Here is a 26,057-nt window from a genome sequence, read left to right on the forward strand (position 1 = left end):
CCGCCTGCCTAGCACTGTTAAAGCACAGAGAGAAATTAATATTTAATGAATTGGCAATTTAGGAGGGTTAACACCCACAGGAAGACATATATGCAAGAGTGATACCTCCACGGTGGGAATTTTGAACTATCCAATCCTCTTCATGAATGGAAGAACAGGAAGGCACTAAGGAAGTAAGAAGGTGCCTTCCTGGATGACCAAAGACACCTGTTTTAAGAATATGGGACAGCCTGGATAAGGGATGAAACTACTTTATCAGCTTATAGAGGCTGGAGTTACTGGTTAACTAGAGATTGGAGTTGGCATTTTTATAAGAAATAAGGGATAGAAGAAATGCAATTTTTCATTAACTAAAATAGTCAAATACAGTATCTATTTGGTAGCTGTAATAAAGTGCTATGACAGTGTGAGACATAATACAGTTGCATTTTCATCGTCTCATTCAACATAAAAGTTGTTATGTTTTACTGTGCAATTCAACACAGTCCTATTTGTAGGTTTGTGAAATCCCTGTAGTCCTACAGAAGAAAGATGGGTTGCTGCTGATGCTTCTGGCACCTCAAGAAAATTAGTATGGAGCTGTTGGTGAAGCCAGATGCCCCAGAAGGAACAGAACTCACAGCCAGCATGTTTGGCACAGAAGAAGAAAACAACAAAAGAAGACAAGCCTTACTTACAGAACAGTTTAGGCACATGTTGCATTAAAACAGATTACTTTTTAAATTTAGCAACTATTGCTGTTCATAGCTAAACAGCATGAGAACTGCACCAAATACTCTTTGAGCAAAGGAATGCTTGAGCAGACTGGGATGGTCGGGTAGAAGAGGTTGAAAGATGTGAAAGGAATTGTTATCTGTGATCACAAGTCTGTTTGTTAAGACTTCTCTTCAGCAATCCAAACACAAGAATTGAGATGGCGTGGAGGTGACAAGTAACCTGGCAGTGAAGTGCTAGATGAAAACTGAGATTGAATGGAAAAAACTCAAAGAGCCAATAAAGAATTTAAGTTGCTTGTTATGTTCTTACTGACGGGATTAGTTATTACAGCTTGACCTTCTGAGGCTTGCTCTGATCTCTCTGACCAAGTTTTGGAAGCCAGGCCTTGGAGAACCCAGGCTGAGGGAAGCAGCACCCCTGCTACGAGCGTTCTCCGCGTGTTCCTTCCGCTGGGCACCAGCTGTGCTGCGCAGGGCAGCACCCGGGGAGGGGCAGCAGCCTGGATGTCTTTCCTTGAGTCAGTCCAGCTGCGGGGCGGCGAGTGCCGGGGAGACGAGCCGAGAAGCCGCTCGGGAAGCTCCCAGGTGGTGCCGCTCGGAGCCGGGTGCTGCCCGGCCGTGCCCCGACTCTGGCCTCGCAGCAGCGGATCAGTGTTGGCCGCGCTGAAGCCGGCAGCGCCTCGTGGCACCTCCGGAGCCCAGCGGAGTCCCACCGCCCCGCTGTCGGCCGGGGCTGAGCCCCGGCGCCCCGGAGCGCTGCGGGCAGGGAGCCGCCGGCGGCCCTCGCCCGGAGCCGCGCTCGAGGGCGGTAAAGCCTTCGCGGCCGTTTACGTGCCGTGTCGCTCCGCCACCGGGAGGGCGGCCGGGGAGGACCGGTGCCGTCGCCCGGGTCGCGGCCCGGCGCTCCCCGCCCCCGCGGCAGGAACTACAGCTCCCAGCGGGCTGCGGACGGAGGGGCCCGGCCGGCTCCGTGCCCCTCTCCCGGCGTGCCGGTGGGCGGCCCCGCGGGCGCGGCCAGGCCAGGCCGGGCGTGCGCGGTGCCGGTGCCCGCTCCGGCGGCGGCAGGTAACAGCGCCGGGCGGGCGGGGGGCGAGGGGAGGCCCCGCCGCCTCAGCGGAAAGGCGCGAAACCTCTCAGCGGCGCGGCCGTGCCCTACCGCCGCCGCCCCGCAAGACAACCGCAGCCTTTCGGCCGGGCCGGGCGGGAAGGGAGGGGAGGGCAGCCCCTCGCCTCGCCGGGCGAGGTGCCGGGCGGCGGCGGCCAAAGCTGAGGGGAAGGCGGCGGCGCGGGCGGGACCGAGGAGTGTGTGTGAAGTTGCGTGCCCCGGGGGGGTGACACGGTGCCTCTGCCCTCGCCGCTGCGGCGGTGCGGCCCGGCGGGAAGGGGGAGCGAGGCGGGAGCGCTGGCCTGAACTTGCCGTCCAGTAACTGAAATTACTTTTACAGGTGACTGCGTGGGCGGCGGCTGCCGCCGGAGCCTTCGGGCGTTGAACACCGAGAGAGAGGGAGCAGGGACCGCTGAAAGTGGGCTCCGCGCCTACGTGCCTTAAATACCATTGTTTTAAAGAGCGTGTGCCCCTCTGCCAGCTGGTAGTATCAAAATATTATTAACAATGGGTATTATTAAAGTCTGAATAACAGCAGTGACCCGGGTGGGGATTTTTGGGTTGATTTTGGGAACAGGAAGGCTCTAATTGGCTTTTCTGGGGGAGAGCAGATGTGACAGTCCCCGACAGCTTGCTGGAGCCAGGGTTGTTTGTCCCATCTAAGGTTCCTGATAAGCTGGCCTTGCTGCCGACAATACTTATGGAAGCAACTATTTTATTTAGCATTCATTGGGAATCTGGCCAGGTTTCCGGGTTTAGAGTAAGTGGCTTTAACTGTTGGTGTATAAATGGTTTAGTCTGGTTTTGGTTTGGTTTTTTTTACTCATCTCTAAATGGGGATATGAAATTGAACTTTTTTGTTTTTTAATGGGTCATTTGCCAAACCTGAAAATTGTTTGCATGAGTACTATATACATAGTTCCCTTTGCTGAACAAGCATTTTAGGGATGAGAAGAAAACCTTTTAAGTTTAATGACCGTATTTTGTTGCATAACTGAGCAATCGGCAAAGATTAAGCAAATGACGCACTCTGCTCCTCAAGTTTGGCTCAGTTTGTCAGAATTCAGTTGAGATTTTGACTTTACAGTTAAAACCTATCATAATCAAGTACATAATTTTCCAATTCTGTTGAATTAGGCTGCTTTCTCTTCCCTTATTTTCATAGCATAGCTTTATCTAAAACAAGAGAACTTGCCTACTTATTGTAGGTGAACCTGCGAGATAAGATCAGTCTTAGAATCCACTGGCTCAAATTTACGTACACAGCCACGAATGTGGGGTTAATATTTTGATTGGCACTGTTCTTTTGAGATACTGTGCTTCTCCTCTGAAATGGATATTACTCCTGTCTGAAGTAAGCTAAAATTGAGACTTGAGTGCGCAAATTGCTAATGCTTACTGAAAATCGATGGAAGATAGGCACCAAAAGCAATTAGGCAGCTTTGAAAATCAATCCATGGTTGGAGTTGTCCAAGGACAAGGATTAGATCTTTGTCAGAGCTGAAGTCTTTGTGGGGAAGGTCCTGGCACAGTGTCAAGTTCATGACTCTTTGTTCTACATCTTTTCCAGTCTGAATTAATATATAAAAACTTGTGTATGATTTGCTTAAACCCTGCTTGTTTGTTACTTCTTCCGAATTTTGTTGTTTTTTTTCATAGGGGCAATCATGGTGTTGAAGTAAATAATTTGAAATAGAGCACAGTCGGTAATAACCAGTGCAGCCAGAATCCACGTGCAATTTGTCTGTACAAATTGCCCAGAATAGGTTTTGGATTACTAGGTGTTTTATAGGGCCTTTTTTTACCCCCTGTTGATCTACTATATTTTTTGTATTTGGGCATTCCATAGGGTAATACCGTGTTGTCAGCTTGTTTGTTTATCTAGGGCTTCGGCAAAGCTTTCAGACTTACCTAGTATTTGTAGACATAGAACTGCGATGTTTTAGTATGGTAAGCACTGTGAAACAAGTTCAGGCTTCTTAACAGAATATACATGGCCAATTTGTTCTAAGTAATTATAACGGGTAAATAAAAAGGTTTGGGGTAATAATTTCGGAATGGTAATACTCCCAGAAATTCTTGTTTCTTCAGTAATAGTTTGTCAAGTAATTTGTCAGTGGAGAAGTAGCAAAGCGGGGATGGGGGTGGTAGGTGGTAACTTATAGCTCTAGGCAAAATGAATTGATTATCTTGCATATTCCTATGCGCATTTCTTGTATTATAGTTGGAGTAGTCAAATTTTGTGGCCAAATGAGCAGAGGTAAAGCCTTACCTTTGTGGTAGAGTGTGCACTGCTTTGTTGAGCCTTCAAGAGTATTTTCTTCATGCAGTGCACAATCCCAGACCCAGGGCAGTCTTCTTTAATGTGTGAGTTCCAAACATGGCAAATAGATCTCTAATTACTGTGTAAGTCCCTGAAGAAAACTCACTTGGAAAGTAGAGCGTCTCGCTTCTCTCTGAAGAGCTTTGGTCTGCTTGTAATTAATGCTGAAAATACTTTTTTCTGTTCTGAATACTACTGCTGAAAAAGTCCTGGATTCTTCCTCTCAACATATTATTTTTAATTCAAAGCATCAGTATGTGTGTAAATAGGTATTTACATAAATAAGTGTTTACATAAATAGTAAAGCACAAAAATCTACTTCTAAAATGGCATTTGCTTTAATATCTTGGTCATGCCAGCCAGAGCAGGATGGCTAACACAATGACTTGAATATACCTTGGGTTTTATGTTGTGGGGTTTTTTTAAGTGGCATTATCAGCTTTTATATATATTTAAACATATTGTTGTTGATTAAATGCTTTCTGATTGGCAGGGCTGGGAATATTTTTGTGGGAATCGTGGTAGCCATGCTTTGTTAGTTGCTTTTTTCAGTAGTGTATGATGCTGTCTTCTAGTGCATTTGCCAGAATGAGGAAATGATCTGTGATCGTGTTTATGGAGGGATCCTACTGGGGTAAAGAACAGGAGCTGTTTTCTAGGTTTCGTCTCTGAAAAGTGAGCTATTCTCCGACATTCCTCCAACTTTTTTTTGAAACATCTCTGTTGGAGATGATTAGGCATAATCCACAAGACAAGGAAAGGCTCAGCAAATTTTCCATTTTTTTGTTCTTTCTCTACTTCAAGGAATTCTTCTTCTACTTGTTGCACCCAGCAGTCGATTTTTTTGTTTTTTCTTCATTTGAACTCTGCAGCGAAGACACGTAACTATTGCTCTACCAGTTTGTTCTGCGTGCCCTGGCTGCCCACCGCATCTGTATCCTGGGTGTGCTTTGCTGTCTGATAGAAGATGAGTCTTTCTCTCAAGTTAAATGGCTATGTATTACCAATCAAACATAAAGCTCTGTTGGAGGACCTAGCCCTCTTGGCTGCTTCATCATGAGTGTTAATTGCTCCAATCTGGTGGGTACAGGTAGTGCACTTTTCTAGATGAAGCCCTTAAATTCAAAGGGAACTTAAATATTTAGTTGTTATTAAGAGAGATATGAAGTAGCAAGAATTGTTCTTGTTACATGTTTACTCTGGCACATCCTTTTGGTGTTGCAGTTATTTGACAGAAAATGACGACTACCATCTGTTCCCCTCCTCTCTCATCATTCAAAGTTCCTTTTTTCTTTGAGAATGAAGTCTTCATAGAGAGATAACAAGTTTCTATCTCTTCTTGTTTCCATAGTCACAATTTATAAAAAAAATATTATTTTTTTCTTTTTACACTCATACACATTTTCATTCATACTGCCCTTACTACTTGGAGTCATGATCCTAATTTAAAATTACAGTGTGCACCTCATCTTACTGTCTTGCAGATTGCCAGAAATTTCCTCTGGCAGTCTTTCTATTCATAATTTCCGTCTCCACACCTTATTTTAACTGAAAGATTGTCGTGTACTTTGTTCTTACATACTTCAGAGTGCAAGATTTCAAACTGCACTCTTTCCCTGCCCTCCCCCCCCCCCCCCCCCCCCCCCAGGCAACAAGACACGTCAATTCCGCATATGCTAATAATTAAAGGTTTTAGTAACACAGTTTTCTAACAGTGCTAATACAAAAAACCTGTGAAGCTTCTAGTTAAAGAACGTCTTTCCCTTTGTGATTTCATGGAAGACTCTTAAGAGAATTAGACTAATAGAAAATGCCACAGTAAATAGAAGGACACACGCTGTGCCATGCCACAAAGCAGTACGGGATGAACCCGAGTCTTACCTAGAGATCAGAGCGGGCAAAACATTGGCTGCAGTACCATCGTAGGGGAGGAAGGCAACCTTTTACTCTTTAGGGCTGGAGGATGTAGTAAAGCTAAAGATGGTGCCCAAATTTCCTTTAAGGCCTGATGAACAATTACCTTGATCTCATTTCCTTATCTGTAATACCAAACTCTTTTGGTTCATCTGCACTTATTTTCTACCCCTCTCTGTAAAGTGCAGATACTGGCATAGGATGAGGAGGTTAAACTCATTATTGCTAAGAAACTCCGGTGGAAGGCAAAACAGAGCAATGTGCTATTCATAATTACTTTTCAGACATTAGAAATTAAATGTGAAGTAAAGCTCGGGATGTTCTTTGGAGTCTTATTCAACTGTGTCACTTAGTTGGCTGGACAGTGGCTATGAACTGTTTTAAGAACTTTTTACTGGCATGATATCCTTCCCTTTTTTAACTGTAACATGTGATTTGAGAGAGCTCTGTCTAGGAGACCCAGCTTTCAGCTGTGTGCACCCCAAGTTGTATGCCAGGCTTCTGTTGCTTCTCTGCATTCATGCAAAAAAATCTCTGCTATTGTTGTTGGAATTCGAGGATTTTTTTTAGACTTGCTGAAGGAAGTGGGTTTGTTCAAGCATAATAGAAGCAAAATAAGGAAAATTGAGATAAATAAGACATGTTTTTAAGCAGCACATAAGAATTGTGTTGGGCACGGATTTCAAAGAGCAAGTAGCATTGCTTAAATATGTGTTCTAAATTGAGTATTTTCCTCTTTAAAATGTGGCATGCAGTATTTTAAATTATGATTGTAAGATGAGCTTTGACTGGCCAGTGGGTGCATAAATATGCCTTCTCCAGGTGAGGCAAAGTGGGTAACTGAACTTAGTCCCATATCACTTTTATGCTTAGCTAGGCTTGGGTCTTGGTGCCTGTCAGATTTCAGTGTAGTACTGAAGAGATAATACCACTTGACTGTCATTGTATCATAGGAAAAACTAGGTGGGAATATGTTGTATAAGGTACTTGGCCTCTCCCCTGAAATGAAGTGCCTCAGGGACTGTGCCTGCCCTAAGTGCAAGTTCTGGGTGATGCAAGCGGGTACCCCCAGAGCTTTAAACTGTCTCTGTACCGTTGTCGGAGGGGCAAAGCAGAGGCACCGCTGCAAGGGAGCAGTGCCTCGCTGCCACAGGCGTGGGGCGTTCCTCAGGGGCGATGGAGGCGTACCCCCAGCCACTGTCCTGGGGGCAGTGTGCCCCGCTCCTGGGAAAGGCCTGGCCATCCCCCTGGGAGAGAGAGCGTGGTTCCTCCTTCTTTGAGGAGGTGACCCCTTTCCTTGCTTGTAGTCTTCTAATTAGGTTCCTGCTATACTGGCTAATTCCTGATTGCGAACAGTCTAGAAAAAGATTGTGGAACAGAATGATATCATCTCTTCCTGCTGTTTTGGAGATAGCATTGTATGTCACCTCCCTATGGCAATAAAAAATCTAAATGCTAAATTTCTTATCGAGACAAGCCAGAAACTCTGTTGGATTTGTATTTCCTGTCTTTGATTTGATTCCCTGCATAGGACGCTTTATTTCATCCGATGCCTACCTCTCCTCCTTTCCTACAATGTTAATGTATCATTTTCTGCTCACCTGGGAGATGTTATCGGTTGTATGCAAAACAATTCCCGCGTTGCTAAGCTATTTTGAAGGTTGTCATAATGCTCCATAAACTACATACACATGAAGCTTTTCTTACACAAATGTCTTCACTTCATGGTTTTCTGTCTGTTTCTGGTGTTGCATAATGACAAAAACGTGATGCCCAGAGATGGTGGGACATGGACTGAGGGTGAAGCTTCTGGGACTGTGCCATGTCTCAGTCCCTTTTAGGCTGTCAGTGCTAGGGGACCCTGTTACAGGTGCCATGAGTTTTTGAAGTCCTTCAGTGGGTTGTTTTTCCTTCAGATCTGTTGGGAAGAGTAACCTGCAATTGCAGCTCTTCAGGCGAACTGATCTGTAAACAAAGACACCGTGGCAGAGGGGTGCCTTTTCAGAAAAACCTAATGGGGGAGTTTATGTAACAGAACAAAAATAAATGGAAACATCACTTCTAAATTGAGCTGTTATTTCTCCTGCAGAGTAATTATTAATCAATAAACCTTGTATCTGACAGCATCAGAGTGTGCTAAGTGCTCCAAGCTACCTTGCAGTCTGCTGGTAAACCAACCTTGGAGAGTAAATGTTATTAACTCTAAACCGTGATCACCCCTGGCATGTGTCTGAAAGCAGCACGGTCTCTTGGAGCTTTTGCCTCACCCATGCGCTAGCTGGTTTGCACTGATACGGTTTAATGGCACCACTCAGAGTTGTGGGTATTGTGCATCATTCAAGCCGTAGTAGCTGGGTTGAGTAGTGTTTGGGCCAAAATGGGTTTCCAGACGTTAGGTTGAAAGTCCTTCCAGTTGCTTATTTCTCCAGTAACATGTTTCAGATGGATTCTAATGCTGCAAGACAAAGGTGAAAGGTGATTACTAGTAGAACGTGATGGGGATTTTGCCATTGAGCTATGTCATAGATGACCTCTCTAAAAAGTAAATAGCACTGTTCTCCAGGGCATCTGTTACTGGGTACTGATGAAGACAGGGCATGAGACAGGACATAGCTTTGCTGTAAATAATAATTGCTCTGTTCCTGTGGAGCTATTTGCTCTGCTGGTAATGTACAAACAGGGGACAGTGCAAATCCAAATGCAAAAAATGCTGAAAACCAAGAGTGTTTTCAACAAGGAGCAGTAAGATACTGTAAGAAAGTTTTGGGGTTTTCTTGCAAACAACATATTGCTCAAGATGCACTTGGCCTTCTTCAAGAGGAACTGTTTTTTGGGCTATTTACTGGATCCATCACACTTGAACATTTTTCTTTCAAAACTTGTTTTTGAAGTAGCAAACCAAAACCATTCTTCCTTGGACTCTTTAGGATAAAAGTATTGTCTTAAGGTATTTAAGTGCTGTCTACAAACAATATCCACCCTGGAGTACAGCAAAATCTTGGAGCCTAAGTACTTGACCATGGAATAAATGGAAATATTTCCTTCTAAGGTCTTGCCTTTGGTCACATAAAAAGAGGAAAAAGCCAAAACAAAACATGAACTCCCTTTGAAGTAGTCATTTTTAAAGGCAACATGCCAGTATGGTTGCATCAAGAGGCTTTAGAGAATAAAACCATCAGCACTTTGTTGTTTACATCTCTGAAAACTGCAAGTATAGAAAAGTGTTATTGTACATGTTTCTCCTTCCACAATCGTGGTGCTGTGTTGCTGTTATCACGGAACAAGTGTAAGGGGCTAATAACTTCCCTCTCACAACAGCTGAGTAGTGATTAGCAGAGGAAATTCTGGTGCAGATGCATCACGACTGAGGCTGCTTTATGCTGGTCAAATAACACACAGGAGTTTTAAAGAACTAGCTTGAATAGCAAACTTGGGAAATCATTGAGCGCATTTGCTCTAAGTGGTTTCCTCTCAGCACAGGCTGGAGAGGTTGGTAGGAGCATGCTGCGTTTCAGTAACTCATCACTAGCAAAACAATCCCTTTGAGTGTGCTATGAACTGGTGCAAGTTAAAATACTGCTGACGCACTTTGGCCTTTCTCTTCCTCCTGTGCACTCAGGAAAAAATGTAGCAGAGCTGGAGCTGTGTGCTTGTTGCAATTAGGAATTTTACAGGTACTTTCAAGGGAACTGGAAGCGGTTGAATATAGAGAGCAACTTGGGATCTCTCTCTGTTAGCAAAAAATAATCTGACCACTATCAGAGGCGGCTTCTTCCAAGTCAAAGTGACATCTCATGCACATCGATTTGTCACTGGCCCCAATTCTCTGTGATAGAAGACAGAACTTTTGTGAGACCTGAAATTTATTTTGGTGCTTATTGATGGATTGGAAACAAGCTCATCCTAAAGTCTGTTTGGAATTAATTGCAAAAATGGATATATTTTCACATAGCAAGTTCTTTGTATGCGCAGTCCAGGGCAAATGCAAAATACGCGTGTTTGCACACAATCCCTTCCATGTCTTTTGCTGCAAAAATTCTGTTTTCTCAAGTCTTCTCGAGAGCAGGTGGGGGAAGCAGAAATATTTTTGTGGATCTGGGTACTCCACTGACTTAGGACATAGAAGTTTTTTGCTAGAGAATGGGCTGGGATTCTGTTCCTGGGTAAAGCAGTTCGGTGTTCAGTGCTGTGCCTCTGTCACCGTGTTGGCGGAGGCGATGGTGCCGATACAGCATGAGCCAGGAGAAAGTCCTCTGTTTTTCTGGGTACCCCAGCCATCCTGCCTGAACAACGGGGCTGGCACTGACAGCAGCGCTCTCTCCTCCTGGCATGGCTGTTTGTCATGGGGCTTTGTAAGCATACTGAAGTTGGCTAAGAGTTTGAATTTTTCCTGTGTGGTGTTTACATAGTTATGCTGGTGAACCTTTGTAGTTTAGACACAGCCCGAGTTGTGTTGTGATTTCAGGGAAGTTGCTGTTCTTTTCTGTGAAGACTTAGCAATAGAAATGCTATTAAATACTGTGGTAGGTATTATTTCTATGTAAAGTGCTTTGAGGTTTCTAAAAGCCCTTCCAGTTCTGCTTTGCAGTAAAATTTAATTGTGCTCTGGAGGCTCCTAGACTGCATTGGTTTATGTGTTGAGGCAAGCTGAAATTGGACAAACTTTTCAATTCTGGGGTAAGTTATGGTTGAGTATGTTGGAGGTGGGAAAAGATTGTTGTCTTGTGCTCCAGAGAACATTGTAGAGAAAAACTAGCACGTCCTCAAACAACAGAAATTACAAAGGACCAATGAACTGAATAAACGGATCAAGTTCTTTCAGTGCCTATCATTTCCATTTCTCCAACCTCTGAAAATTAAGAAATTTCAAGTCACTTTTCAAGGCTGTAGCACTTGCATCTCTAAGCAATGTATTTTTGTAGCTTGCTGCACTATCTGCATAGTACCTGACTTCTGTACAAATGTTTTAGTGGGTGCTCTTTTTGACCATTTTATTCATTTATTGTCAGGGATTAGAAAATTAAAGTCTGTGTCCTGTCACATAAAGGCACTTAAAGACAGGTCAGTTTTACTCCTGTTACAATCATGTGAACTCCCATTAACCTGTGTTATAATTCCTGTTTTGATCCAGGAACACCTTTGAGCAATTTCAGAGCATCAAATTACTCTGCAGCAGCAAAACCAACAAAACCTTCCCGCTCTGGAGAGAATGAAGATTTTTCTGTGTCGTAAACAATGCTTGCCCTGCAGAAGTTTTGAAATACTTCATGTTTTATCAATTCTCCAGCAAATGAATGTTTGAAACACGACATTCTTTAAAATTATGCATTGAAATGACAGTACTGCTCCCCAAACCACCTTACAAACGTTTCTCATACTTAAAGGGATGCTTGAAAACATCAATTATTAAAGAGAGTCTGAGTAACTATTTTTTCTACTTGCAGCATGAAACAGTTCAAATGGATTTTTTTGTTGTTGTTAAGGTGTTCTGTTCGGCTAAAACACAACAGTCCTGCAGTCAGGTTATGCAGATATGCTGTGAAATCAGGTTGTTCTTCACTTTGACAGCATTTTGTCTCTTGGGGAAGGTTGTTTTAGAGCCAGGAGAACGTGCATGTGGTCTTTTGTTTTCTCTTTAAAACAGTTCAGAGGGAGAAAGAAAAGGAAGGTCCTTCTACCCTTTGCACTGCTGTTCAAGGGTTAGGTAAATATATCCCTGCTCCGCTTCCCCATGCTGATTGGGAGGTACAAGGTGGCTACCCTCATGCTCTTTTTATTCTCTGTATGTGTCTTGGGTTTTGGGGTTTTTTCCCTTCTAAATCTGTAACAATGGATATGTGAGCCTTACTGAAGAGATGCTGTGCTTTGGAATTTGTGGCAAATCTAGAGCTTCAGAGGAAGAGAAATCATTAAACCTGAATTATATCCACAGTCATCTCCCTTACTGTTGAAGTTTAGCAGCAGTCAGCAGCCACTGAGGAAGCCGACATGGCGTGTTTAATCAGGCGACTATTTCATTAATTACCAAGCCATGTGACCTCTTGACTTGCTTTGAGTTCTGTTTTTACTAAATGTCTTTTGTGTAAATTCCTCCCCATTTAAGTTGTGTAGGTTAAAACGTCATATTTCTGAAATTTTACAGAAGTGTTGATGTCCTGTGAGTGACAGAACATTGCGTAGATCGAATCCTATCTTTAAAAGCGAGTAAACCTCTATACTCTTTACAAAGTAAGTTGCATGTCTCTGAACTATCTGATTGGGCTTACCAGAATTCTGTTCTTCCTCTGCAGGCATTATGCTGCTCGAAGTATTCCTGGTTCTGGGGACAGTCATCATCTACTTCTTACTTTCCAAGAAGAAAGAAGAGACATTACCCTTCAAAGAAGGATGGTGGGGCAGGGGACAAAAGCCTGACACTGAAGAAGATACAACTATTTGGCCATTTAAGGTGGAAACTACAGAAGAAGAGCTGAGTGTAAGCAAATCTCTATACTGGGGAGACAGAAGAAAGAAATGGCTAAATAAATGCAGAACTTGTTTGGAAGTAATTTTTAAATTGAACCGATAGTTACATTTATGAGAATGAGCAATGATGTCCAGGACTTGGGGAGGGGATTTGTCAGTACTTCAGAAGATAGGTATGCATACGCAGATTTCACAGCCTGCTATACAATTTTGTTCTCAGCTGGCTGTTGCAAGATTGCTAGTAAATAAATCTACTCTGTAAAGCCTAATAAACATAAAAATCATATTACAGATTACTCAGCTATGTGTTCCCATTTGTGCACCTTCCTCAGTTTGATTGTGTAGACCAGAATAAGAACAATGTCTTTTTTTTTTCTTTTTTTCTTTCAAGAGCAATTACGAATATCTAACTCTCTTGACTGCTTTATGTTTGCAGCTGTGTTGGATGCTGATTCTTCTGTAATTAATGATCTACTTTGGTCAACACTAATACCACAGTGGTAATTACAGTAAACACATACGTTGCAGAATTTGTTAGATAGCAAGATTTTGGTTGTGTGTGTTTTAAGTCAGGGATTGCACAGTTTCATATATCTGTGTGGAATTAGCGGTTCAAACAGTACTCATGGGGTTGCTCATACTGTTCATTTATAATGGATTCCTATTTTCTCAGCAAGGCCTGGGTTTTTTAACACTTTGTTTGCCCTCCTTAGTAATATCAATGGACATTGATCTCCAATATGTTTTCCCCTTACGCTGCAGACACAAAGCTAGATAATTTCTAATTTACAGATGTTTTTGAAACACACAATTCGGTATTATGACAGCTATTGCAACATAATCCATCGGTAGAAAACTCTGTTTCAAAATATATTCTCCTGTAAACTAGGAGTTAAAGTTATGCCAGTGTATATTACTAAAACATTTTTTAAAAGGTGTCAAACATGGACAAAAACAATGTATGTAAAGACGTGTTAAAAACCTCATTTAAAAATCCATGCTTTCTGTACACGTTAGATGCCAAAACAGTGAGCATACTGACATCTTGCCTAGACTGAGACTGCCTGTTCAGTGTGAGGCGTGAGCCAGTGCGTACACCTAACTCATCTTAGTCAGCGAGAGCTATCTCTATCGCTGTGTTAGAAAATGCTGTCCAGGTTTAAACCCCACAGAGATTTGAGCAGGCTTAGATTTCCAGACCTGCCTTCCACTCTCGGCTATTCTGTGGTTCTGTTCGCAGTAGGAAGGGCGTCTTAGCTGTCCTTCCCTGCTGCGTGATTTTGGACTGATTTTGCAGTATCGTCAGCATCCCCTGTAACCTTGAAGTGCAGTGGGAAGGTCACTTTCATAGTTACTCTGGGTTGGGAAGCTTTAATTCCAGTCTGGTTTCACCAGCTTTGTGGCCATGCGAATCCCTCAGTGTTTCCCAGCTGAAGTGCTAAGGCTTGGACAACAGGCCCAAGCCAGAGTTGACCTATAGATGAATCCTGTATATTTTATAACTGATAATCATTGTGCTAGTAGGTATTGTACTAAGTTATAACAGCCCACCTATGCTGATGTAAGAAGTGCTAAAGTGTTGAAATACTGAAGCCTGAACAACAGGCCCCAAGCTGAAGCTTCTAACTTAGCATGTAGTCATTAATAAAATATGTAAACTCGCTAGTGAAAGATGCAGCTTAGACAGAATATAATCAGTAGTGAGGAGAGAATGTATCCAACTTTCCTTTCTCAGCCTTGTTCAAGGCTGAGAACCCAAGTATCTGGCCTTGTTAGAAACTCCCTTGGTTTCCACCCCCCGAGCCCTGGCCAAGCTTTGGGTGGAATCCAACAGGAAAATGAAACCAGAAATTGTCCGCTCAAAACAAAGGTGCCAGTTATTCTGGCTTGTTGATCTCTGGTATATAAGGCTGGACCCGTTTGCAGTGACTTTGGATGCCTCACCTATGGGTGGATGCACCGCGTAGGACTTCCCACTTGCTGGGAAAGGTTCTCCAAATCCTCGCTGTAACTGGGGCTCCCCAGTGTCTGCGGATCTGGATGATGGTAACATATGCAAGTGGTGATGTATCTTTCTTAATCACTACTACTCTCTCGTGTAGTAATGATTTGATGCATTACCCTGTATTTTCCTGTTTGTTGCTTTAGGTGCACTATTCTGCCTTTTCTTACTGCATGTTTTCTGTGTTACACTGTTACATTATTCGGTTATCACCAGTAAAATATGCCTACTTTTTTCACTCTGGTGTCTGAGTTTAATTGGTATCCTTAATCAGCAAAACGCCAGCGTAGACACCCATCCTCTTTGTTTGTGAAGGAGAGCAAAAGGTTTGGGCCAAATCCATGCATTGATTATGAGGCTAGGCTCGCTGGTAACCTGGGGAACAAAGTACCATGGAAAGGCAACAGGACTTCAACTGTGAAGCCACAGTACTGTCAGAAGAGTGTATTGTCCTCTGTGGTTATCAGCCTGGCAAACAGGTTAGCCAGCCCTACAAAACAAAGACAGAGTGTTAAGAACAGCTGTGAATGGAAGAGGAAGGAGGCCATCTGGAGGAGAAAAAGCATTGGAACAGCTGATGGAGCATCAGCAAAATGCACAGGTGTCATTAGAGGTGTTTTTTTATTGTTCTCATTTCAGTTGGAGAAAAACTAGAAACCATGCACCGTGGAGCACAAGATGGTAGACACAAGTGCTTGTAATGTCTCTTCTTTCTTTTTCCCTATAGGACTTATTTAGGAGACTTGACCAGGCTCGATTCACTGAGCCACTGGAGAACAGTTGCTTCCACTATGGGACTAACTCGGTGTATCTCAGGAAGGTTGTCTCCTACTGGAAAAACCAGTTCAACTGGAAGAAACAAGTTGAAGTCCTCAACAAGTACCCGCAATTCAAAACTAAGATTCAAGGTGCGTGGCTTTTTCCCTTAAAAAACAAGCAAACAGCAATACATAATCTTGTCTAAAGGGATCTCAGTGGTAAGAATGCCTTGGTTGTGTCACATGGGCCGTGCTGCCGTGGTGTGGATCGTTGGCACTGCTGCTGAAGCAGTGAGAAACTCCTTCATCGTAACTGAAGCCTTTAGGACATGGAATGACAAATGGAATTCCCTTGTGCGTGGATGGGCTGTCAGCTGGTGTTAACAGGAGCCAAGCACAGGCATTTGGAAACAGAACTGGATCCTAAGATGTACACGTGTTCCCTGACTTGCATGCAGTCACGCAGAAATACCCACAGATGCCGCCTCTTGCTCCACGTAGTTCCCCAGCTGCCGCTGTCAGGGTGATGCCACCAGCCTGGCAGCCCTCCTCGGCTGGGCGTGCTGGCTGCTCAGGTTGTCCCTGCGTGGCAGGGCAGATGCGCTCTGCTGCACCATTTCAAGCATTCACAGCCTCAGAAATGCAGAATGCCTTTCCCTTGGGGTTGATCTGCTGCCAGGTGCGAGTGAATGTTTGTCTTTTCATTCAAAGCACAGACACCTTCTGAAAGAGGCCATTCAGCTAAGGTCTGCTGGTGTTGGAGCTTGGTCAAACTGGATGTTTTAAATGCTTAAATTAGGGTTGTGCTTGGGTCATTCAGGGGTACAGTTGTAGATTTAGAGCACAGCAGGCAATTATCTCACATGATGGCAAAATTCAAGCTTGAGATTATGCTATTATGTTTTTACTTGCACCCATAATTGTACGTTACTTCAAATGGGGCAGTTCATAATATTTTAAATGGATTTGGGACATTAAACGGTTGTTACATAGTGGTTAGCACATAAAGATTTTATTTGAAAACCAACATGGTTAGTGCTGAAAAAGATAAAAGCAAAATGTCTTCCCTTAAAAAAGAAAAAAAAAAGTATCATGAGACAAGAAGGGGAAAAGAAGCTAAGGACAATGCACTACGTATAGCAATAGGAAGAGAAATTTCAGTGTTAGGAATGATTACAGAGATGAGACATGAAAAGACAAGATCAAACATGCCATATATCAGATTCCTAGCTTCTGTCATCACTTCAAAGCTTTTCAGAGACTACAGAAATCCACAGAATTGTCAAGGATGGGGAAATCTCAGTCAGTGAAAGAGGGTGGGATTGCTGGTGAGCTGGAGTTGATGTGAGTAAAATGTGCTTAAATACATCAAGAAGTGAGACATTCAGGCTCTACTAAGAGCAAATTACTGTTTCCTGGAAAGCAAAGCCCCGAATAGGTTTGAGGAAAAGCAGTGCACCTGGAGCAACTAGTGCAACACTGTGTGAAGCCTACTGCTTACATATTGTAAGGATCACAAAGGAAATAGACTGCAATTTTTACCTTTTTACTTAACGGTGAGGAGACTGGTCCTGGAACATAGTTGCCTGTTTTGGTTCACTCAAAGAGATACTGAAAGCTTTGGACAAAAGGTAGAAAAGATCTACAAAATTGAACACTTTAACTCTTTTAGCAAGGCATTTTCTCAAATCTTTGATTCAGCATGATTGGTTTATCAGCAGTTAAGATGTCTGCCTTGATTACAGGACGCCTCCATAGACACAGAATACTTACTGAAGGCTTTTAAAATTCCTTTTGCTGTAACATTAGGATCAATGGCTGGAGACAGAAGCTAGACATGCTCAAATGGAAAGGCATGCACGAGACAAGGAGAGTGAGTAACGCCCCCAAACAAACAGCTGCTAGTTATGATGGATTCCCTGTTTCTTGATGCCTTCAAGTTGCAATTGTATGACTTTCAGGAAGAAAAATTTGTGGTTGGCTGAAGCCTATCTGGTGCCATATAGGGACATTTGGGTAAAATTTAAGGGCACTTGGGCTAAATGATGTAATCGTCTCTTCTGCCTTTAAGCTGTGTGAGTCACTGTGTTACCGTTAGTAGATTGCTTCACTTCTATGTCTTAATTTGCCAATTTATTTTAAAACAGAAATATGCCGACCTCATTTGGCTGCTGTGATGCTGAATTGCCCATTATAAAGTACTTTAAGGTCCTTGGATAAATGGATCCAGAGAAGTGCAATGTGTTTGCGTGCTCACCCAGAAAGGACTTTAGAAAAGATTTATTCATAATCTGTTCCGTGATTTCGGTGTCGTGGTAAATTCGGGCATGTTAATTAATTATTTTATTTTTACAGGCATTGATATCCATTTTGTTCATGTAAAGCCTCCTCATTTGCCTGAAGGCCAGTCTGCAAAGCCATTATTAATGGTTCATGGTTGGCCTGGCTCATTTTACGAGTTTTACAAAATTATCCCTCTCCTGACGGATCCTGCAAGCCATGGCCTCAGTGATGAACACGTTTTTGAAGTTATTTGCCCATCTATCCCTGGTTATGGTTTCTCCGAAGCACCCCACAAAAAAGGTATGATGTATGAGAAGAAACTGAACACGAGCCTAGTCTCACAGTGAGCTGGCCCCTGTTAGCAGACCAGTAACTCCTGGCTCTTCCTGTTTTCCCAGTGTAGAAACAAAGATCCTGTGTGTCATGTGGGAAGAGGGAGATCTCAGTGTGACTTCAGGTGACACTATTAATTAGTCTCAGGAGCAATGTATAGATAATTTGAAAGGACTATAAAAAGTTCTGAAGTGACAACTCATTAATTGTAATTGAGTCCATGAATTGTGGGTGGGTGAGCAGGAAGAGTAGACTTAATTTGTTACTGTTCCTTTTGGATGTTTTGAATCCATATGCAACAGCATTATACAGTAGGTGAGAAGCAGCAGTTGGAACAAATCAGTTCATATATCTACATGGTAGACTGCAGCCAAATACCTGCTTGCTCAGCTTGTGCTCTGAATTACACAAACACAAGCTGCAACAAATTGGAGCAAGGTAGTATTTGAAGTAGTGATACTGAGTTTAGTAGTTAATTATGTGTGCAGGTGAATGATGGGGGAAAGGTTGGTGTTGCTTTTCTCTACTTCCCTGGTTATGATTTATGTGGTCAGTGTTTAGCGGAGTGCAGAAGTGCATTACTAGTGGAAAATTAAAGTTTCTGAGTATCATTAGGACGAGACTGTGCTGACAGTAGACAAAATGGAAACAAATTCCCTGGGCAATGCTCTGTGCTTCTGAGGGGGCTCAGCTGGTGTATGACTACAGTTTAAAGGGCGTCTGGCAACCCCTTGGTGGGGCAAGTACGTGGGCAACTGATGGGGTTAGGAGAACACTAGTCTGCAGCGAAGGCTGGACTTTGTCCCCAGGGTTTCTGCTTCCTCTCTAGACCTTGCCTGGATGATGTGACAAGGGCTTCCATATAGTCTCTCAGGCAAGGAAAAATGGACTTGTAGCTTTTTAGGAACTTGAACATTGCCTTTATCAGGAGAATAAATGCTGCACAGTCAGAAGCATAGCTGGAATTAATGCAAGTGTTCTTTTTTCTTTTAATGCAGACTTTAATTCTGTAAGTGCTGCTTCTATTTTTTATGAATTGATGCTCAGACTGGGATTCAAGGAGTTCTACGCACAAGGCGGTGACTGGGGCTGGCTCATCTGCACCAATCTGGCCCAGATTGCTCCCAAGTGAGTTCCCCTTTGGTACAGTGCTGCATGACTGGCATGCAAAGCTGTTTTATTCTTTGAATAGTTATTTCTTGTGCACTTTTGAGAGTTCCTGTCCAAGTCCTCATATGGGCACTGTGTAGTTTCTCTCTTCAGTGCTCAGCATTAAGCAGTGATCCAAAATGACATACCTTTGTACTATACGCCTGTTCTTTCAAACAGTTGTGCAGTAGTTTTGCAATGGCCCCACGGGGGTCTGGAGTGGGATAAGTACTTGTAACAAAAGGAGGATTTGTGGCTTAGTGCCCAGGAGTGTGTACTGATTACTGACAGTTGCCCCTTTGACTTGTCATTTTTGTGTGAAAAGCCACACTACAAAGTACAGCTAAGGTCATGATGTAATTAGCAGGTCAAATTCAAGTATGGCCGTTTTTGTTAATAACGTTTTAAATATAACAACTTTGAATCACATTTTATTTTTGTTAATTTGTGGGGGCTTTTTCTGGTTTTATTTTTAGCCATATGAAAGGTCTCCATTTAAATCTAGCCTCAGTTACGAAGATGGGATTCATTCACCTGCTCTCCATTCTGCTGGGCCGCTATCTTCCAGGGCTCTTCGGTTTCCAGGATGAAGATGTGAGGCGGATGTTTCCCTTCTTGAAAAAAGGGCTCTACAGGATCTTGCTGGAGTCTGGCTACGCTCACATACAGGCTACAAAGCCTGATACTGTTGGTAAAACAAACAAACAAAATAACCTTTTGAGCTCAGAATACTTAGTCTGTTCATTTTACTTTAGAAAAAAAAATTACTGCTTAAAATATGCAGAGGTTTTTTCAGGGAAATTGAAGTAGGAAGGTTAGAGGTTTTAAAAGGTGGGCTCCTTTTCTGTATCCAAGCCAGAAAAGGTTATGTATGTGTGTATAGTGTTACACTCACTTTTGCGTGCAGAAGCAGTAAATCTGCACATCAAAACTGAGCATGCTCTAAGTGGCTCTGACCTAATTTTCAGTTTTCGTAAATAAAATGGTTTAATACTTTTCCACTTCTGCTATCACTGGGGACTGTAATTCTATGTCAAACGCAGCTATGCTGAGAGCAAAATATAGTTTCTTCACAGAGTATGGATCCCAATCAAATGATGTAAACTACAAGAAGCTGTTAGCTGTCTCAGCATGCAATGTAGTTTATTTATAGGGATAAGTAATACTTGAAAAGTAAAATCAAATTTCGTTTTCACTCATTGTTCTGAATCACTTGCAGACTTTCAAGTAAAAAAAAAGTGTACCTATGAATATTCTTTCTAGATGAGGTAGTCACTCAGATTGCTTAACTGCTTTAAGTATCTGAGTATTAAGTGTGTCTATTTTGAAAACATCTTTGCAACTGAATTGGACAACTGAGTCAAGAATAATGAATATATTTTAGTTTAGTGTGGCAGCAGTTCACTCGTGGATTTTATTAAAAACATAGCTGAGGAAACTTTAGTCTTAATGATTTTCCATAAGCTTACCCACAGAAGCAAGGTATATTCTTAATGTGTAGGCAAAATGATAATTTTATGGATTTTAAATAATTTTGCTTCCTTTCAGTTTTGGTTTCTAAAAATTACTAGTCTCTAATTCCTTTTGTGCTTTAAGAAAAGGTGGGGAAGCTGGTGGCTGAAAGATGCCTAGCCATGCTCCTTCTGCTGTGGTTTCCTGGCTGATTCTTGTCCCTGCCAGTAATGCGTGGTCTGTCAGAGCGGACGGTGCAGACTGGGAACCAGCAGCCAGTTCATGTTTTGGGAGCTGGAGCAGGAGCATTCCTGCAGCTCTGAGGACAAAGGAGAGAGGAGCGTGGCAGGTGGCAGGTTCCCACAGGGAGAAAAACACTCTGAAGAAGGGAGTGTGAGGTAGCTACCAGGTAGCCCATGGAGGCTACCAGTCTTCTGGTGGTACAGGGCTACCTTGCAAGCTGTCCAAAGCGAGGTAGTGGTCTCTGGCTCTTGATATATCTGTACTGTGCTTGCTAATACTATACTCAATTGCTTCAGAGCTGGCTTTTGATCAGACTGGCTTGCATGGATTTGATTTTACACTTATTATTTACACCTGCATGGAGTGTGGGTTCATTTTCAATGGACTGAAATAGGCAGCGCCTGTATTCAAAGTACTGTTAGGATCAATGTCAGTTTTTCCTATATGTAAACCGATGTACTCTTATTTGTTCACAGCAAGTCTATGAGAACAGGCTATTGCTTGTCCAGTTCTGCAGATCTGGGAAGCGTGCTCAATAAAACTCTTTCAAACATTTGGTATTTCAGTTATCAACATTAGTTGTTTGATAACTGAAAGTCAACTATCGTGTTTAAATAGCAGTCGCTGATGAAATGGTGCTAGCTGTAGGGTTAGGCATCTTCCAGAAAGGTTGGATTGCATGGCTGGAACTTCATATATATATTGCTGTTCCTCAGGAAAAGCTTTTTCTAAGGTTTTTCTGAGCAGCTGGGACAGTTTATGGTCCCTGGATTTCACAGCACTAGGATGTATTAGCAAAGTTCCAGGAGCAGGTGTGTTTCTTCCGTCCAAGCAAAACAAACCATAAAAAGTATATTAAGCCTTGTTCTCATGAAGGCAGTTGGCTATTGTTAATTCAGAAGATGGACCTTTTAGTAAAGCCTTGCTCTTCCTTAATGACTTTCTAATAATCCTTAAAATGTTTTTGCTGTTAGATAATGGTGCAAATTCTCCTGGTCATGTGTAGGCATGTGGGGTTTGGCCCTGTAATGCTGTTTAATACATGACAACTTCCAGATTAATGGAAGCAAACCCTACTTGGCACATAGAGCTTAATCTTATTAGCTTACAAGAAAAAAAAGAAGCCAGCAGAAACCCAATGCTGTTACATCAGTTCAAAATAACATATAGTCTGAGCTAATGCGGAGCCTGTTGGTTTGCAGATACTATCAGTTTATGATTCAACAATAAATGGCTCCAACTTGTTCTACTATTTTATTTATTTAAGAACACAGCTGCTGGAACAGCTTTGTAAAGTTATGTACCCTGTATTCTAATGGGCCGCTTCTGTGACAGTCTGAGTTCAGTAGTTGGATGCTGCCATTTTAATTACATTTTCCTCCTCCTTTTCAGGCTGTGGTTTGAACGACTCTCCCGTAGGACTGGCCGCCTACATCTTGGAGAAGTTTTCTACATGGACTGATCTGGAATTCCGTAATTTAGAGGATGGAGGACTAGGGAGGTAAGCGTTTCCTCTTATGCCATTTTGGATGAGGTGACTAAGCCCAGTCATAGCTAAAGAAGTTTGGCTGAATTGATCGCCTCACATCTGGTAGGGAGCCGGTAGTGACCACAAATGGTACAGTGCTGTACTACAGCATGCACAGAAGCAAACAGGCCATGAAGGCTGATGTACTCCCTTTCCACTTTGTTCTCCTGGAAGAGATACACCCTGCAACTTCTGAGTATTGAACTGACTCAGGTGGAAGAATCTCATTTGGACAGAAAAACAAAAGTTTACCCTACATTAAGATGCTGGGAAACAGAACTCATGATTCTTTTTAATACTAATACCTAACTCTGTGAATTTGCTTTAGATTGATCAGTATTTGCTTCATCTACCTACCGCTTGCTAAGGAAGGATCATTCTTAGTGTGCGGCAGAAACCTGAGATGAAGTCCCCTTTGCAAATTGCTGAGGTGCCTGGCAGGGATGGAGCAAAGAGGAATGTTATGAAAAGCTCCAGTGACAATGGATTTGAATAGAATGTTTGCACTGCATACAGCTCATCATCTGGTATGAAACATGCACTGTTTACAGCACATGTTGGTGTGATGGCTCTATCGAAGGCTCATGGTAGCATTTCAAATTATGAATAATAAATGGCACAAGCTGTTCTACATCCTTCTTCTGCTCCTGCCCTCCCAGTCTGCAGACAGTATCGACAGCTGTGCTGGAGCCTCAGGTGCCTCTTGGAGTCTGCCTTCCATCTAGGAGTTAAAATGTCACTTCCTGGTTTGTGTTTGAAAGCCTTTAAGGTGCTTAATTGGTCACTGACAGATAGAGGGGGTAGCGTACTTCACCTCTCAAATCTTTTCTTGAGCAAGTTAGCTGTATTTTCCTGTAACTTTTTTTTCTTACAACCAAACCAAAGTCAAGTCCCTGCTAAAGTAATGCAAAATGGTATTCGGTTCTAACTAAGCAGTCTCTGGGTTTACCTATTCAGGAAGTTCGACCTGGATGATCTGCTCACCAATATCATGATCTACTGGGTGTCAGGCTCCATAGTCTCCTCAATGCGTTTTTACAAGGAAAATTTGCAGAAGGGGATAGGCACACAGAAACATGAAAGGTAAGTGGTGGGTGTTTTTTTCTTTAACTATTTTGCCCTGAACTTAATTTTATGGTTGCAGAGAGGTTGCTTATGTCTTACAGCTGCTGCCAGTTCCTAAATGCTAAGGAAAATCAATGCTCTATCACGGTGTTCCTCTGCAGGACAGGTCTGTTAGTTGATGTACTGTGTTGTGCTTGGAAAACACAGTAATTAGGTAAGAATCCTGAACCATCAGTAAGGAGAACTGACTGGAGACGCTGCTTGAGGACCTCCCATTCACAGTGTATCCAACTAGGAAGTACAAGTACTTCCAGATTTTACTTCAGTTACTAAATTAGCCTGTGACCGAGTCATGCAGTCAGTTTTGTTCTAGCTTATTTGGTTTGTAGTTCTAGTACTTTTCCGGACACAGTTTGCCTATTTCTGCAAGAGATTTAAGTCCTACCTTTGGAAGCAACTTCAGTAGACCAACAAACTGCATCATTTGAAAGTCAGTAAGACTGATGTTCCTGCTGCGCAGACACTTAAGACAGCAGCTTGGCTGCATATACTTGTGTCAGCTTGAGTATTAGTGAAGGCTTAAACCTGCCCTGAGGTATTTGCAACCCCAGCTCACTGCTGTGGTATTTATTTAGCTGTGAAATGATGCTCCCAGGAAGCTGACTCACTTCTCGAAGCTGTTGTGGCTGTGCTGTGGGCAGTATCCTGCTCCAGTTCTGCCTACATGAGATGAGCTACATGAGCTTCTTGTGCCTAGAGGAGAGAGTTTCAAAGTCCTCTGTAAAATGAGGCACCCTGTTTTCAGGTTTCCAGTGGTTACGTGCCCAACAATTTTTGTATCTACGTTTTAAAGTCTGTCACTTCTGACAACACAGCTTATGTGTACTGGGGTATTTAAACATAAACAGAGCAACTTTTTCTAGAACAAGTGTGGATCATTCCACTAAGATACTCTTCTCCTCATATCCAGTTGCTTCCCTGCACTTAATGTGCAAACTGTTCTGTACAGTGCATCGTGCCAGTTAAAAGCAAGAGCTACTTTACAGGGTACAGTCTCACATTCAGAAATGCATCCTCTGAACGAGTCTAGATTTACCCTGTTATTCCTCCCCTCTCCTCCCCCTTTGCAGCAGTTCAAGATAATTCTTTCCCCTGCCTACCCTCCAGTTGTCCTGCCAGGCTCAACATGTTCCAGTTGTAATCTTCACTGTAAATCTCTCTCCAGCCCTTGTCAAATTATGTGCTTTCCCCTCAATACATGACTCCTGAGTCCTGAATGCAGCATGAGGAAACTTGATACCCACCACCTCCTAGGGCTCTCTCCTCAATTTCCATCCATGCGTCTAAGTCTCATGCCCCGGCTCCCTTACAAAATTGCCTTATATCAATATGTGCAAAAATTTTGTTTTTTTTCCCCAGGAATGGGAGTGTTGTCTAGTCTTCAAATTTAGGATCTGGAAGTTGAATTTTAATTGCCTAACAACAGTGTGCCCAACTGTTTAACAACATTGCCGTGGGACTTTCCATTTCTTGCAGAGTTAAGTGTTTGAAAGATTAAAATTATTCTCTCTCCTCTCTCAGGCTCACAGTACAAGTACCTACTGGCATTGCCTCCTTCCCTAATGAAGTCATGCACACACCCCAGGCTTGGGCCCAGAAGAAATACACCAACATAGTTTCCTTCCATTTCATGCCTCGAGGTGGCCACTTTGCAGCTTTGGAGGAACCAGAACTTCTTGCTGAAGATATTTTGCAGTTTGTTGGGAAAGTAGAGAAAGAGCAACTTTGGAGAAAGAAATGAGACCAACTCCCCTAACAAACAGCAGGATAACTGGTTATAGCTTAGCACATGTACAGGCCCTACTAAGTCTCCTGTAGTCTATGTAATTAGATCTTATTCTTGACCAGATGTGAGAGAGGACAGCAAGAAAAATGCAGTGTATCTCAATGAGATACTGCTGTGGGGACCTACTGATTTTGGGTTGGGTTTATTTTGTTCAGCTAGGCTAAGAGAGTAGCATGAAGATTACTTGGTTATCTTCTGCCCTGAGCACAGACTTCTAAAATCTGTTCTGTAGTATTCCTGACTCTTGCTCTGAAATTGAAAAATAGACCTTACAACTAATAACTAATAACAGTTTAATTGTTAGGAAAGGCTTTTCTTCATGGCAGCAGTAAAACTTGACTTGGTGTAGGTGTGAGGTTCCTCACCTAAATAATGGGGAACAGCCCCGCAAGACCTAACTTGCATGAGTGTGTCAGTTAATCAGCATTGATGATCTACAGTACCTTTAAACTAGCCAGCTGGCTACTGCTGGCTGCCTTTCTCTTCCAGCCTGGGCTGTTAAGCAGCTTCCTGGCTGTGAGGAAGCTCAGCTCCCCCGCGCCAGGCTCCTGGGGCAGCAACACGGGAGGAGCAGCTGAAACACATGGGCACCTGTAGCTCTGACCAGGAGGAGGGGTTGGGTGGGAGTGATTATAGCCTAAGCTACCTCTGCACTGAATTTGTACTCAACTAAAATCAGAGCCCTGGAGGGGCTCAAGACACTGTGGCTTTGCACTGCTTCTGCAGCGTATTGTAAATACCTGCTCCTAGAGTATAAAAATTTGATTAATTCAAAATTAAAATAAACTTGCATCAGAATTTTGGATAATACCTGTGTGTTTCTTCAATTTTTTGATAAGTGAGATTTTACTCACCCTATCGATTCTGTACTGCAT

At 42.8% G+C, this 26,057-nt stretch overlaps 1 protein-coding gene across 4 annotated transcripts; it reads left to right on the top strand.

The window, feature by feature from the left end:
* Nucleotides 1-1,692: 1,692 nt before the first annotated feature.
* Nucleotides 1,693-25,990, top strand: EPHX1 (epoxide hydrolase 1). Of its 4 annotated transcripts, XM_074863837.1 has the most exons (10): nt 1,693-1,781; nt 2,162-2,305; nt 12,349-12,533; nt 15,253-15,433; nt 17,639-17,866; nt 18,898-19,027; nt 19,525-19,739; nt 22,136-22,244; nt 23,229-23,354; nt 24,918-25,990. In XM_074863837.1, exons 3-10 carry the CDS (start codon nt 12,354-12,356, stop codon nt 25,135-25,137), a joined length of 1,389 nt encoding a protein of 462 aa, XP_074719938.1. In that variant the 5' UTR covers nt 1,693-1,781; nt 2,162-2,305; nt 12,349-12,353; the 3' UTR covers nt 25,138-25,990. The 4 variants fall into 4 exon arrangements, with proteins under 4 accessions (XP_074719938.1, XP_074719942.1, XP_074719941.1 ...); XM_074863841.1 differs by lacking the exon at nt 2,162-2,305 and having other exon boundaries at nt 1,738-1,781; XM_074863840.1 differs by lacking the exon at nt 1,693-1,781 and having other exon boundaries at nt 2,219-2,239.
* The last annotated feature ends 67 nt before the right edge of the window (nt 25,991-26,057 follow it).

The sequence above is a fragment of the Strix uralensis genome, chromosome 3, assembly GCF_047716275.1.
Source record: "Strix uralensis isolate ZFMK-TIS-50842 chromosome 3, bStrUra1, whole genome shotgun sequence".
Classification (NCBI taxonomy): Eukaryota; Metazoa; Chordata; class Aves; order Strigiformes; family Strigidae; genus Strix; species Strix uralensis.

Bases quoted from the DNA above. Each gene is read 5' to 3' on its own strand.
- EPHX1 (XM_074863837.1), top strand. From the start codon at position 12,354: ATGCTGCTCGAAGTATTCCTGGTTCTGGGGACAGTCATCATCTACTTC. The intron at 22,245-23,228 runs GTAAGCGTTTCC...TTACCTATTCAG, and splicing joins GAGGATGGAGGACTAGGGAG to GAAGTTCGACCTGGATGATC. The intron at 23,355-24,917 runs GTAAGTGGTGGG...CTCCTCTCTCAG, and splicing joins GGCACACAGAAACATGAAAG to GCTCACAGTACAAGTACCTA.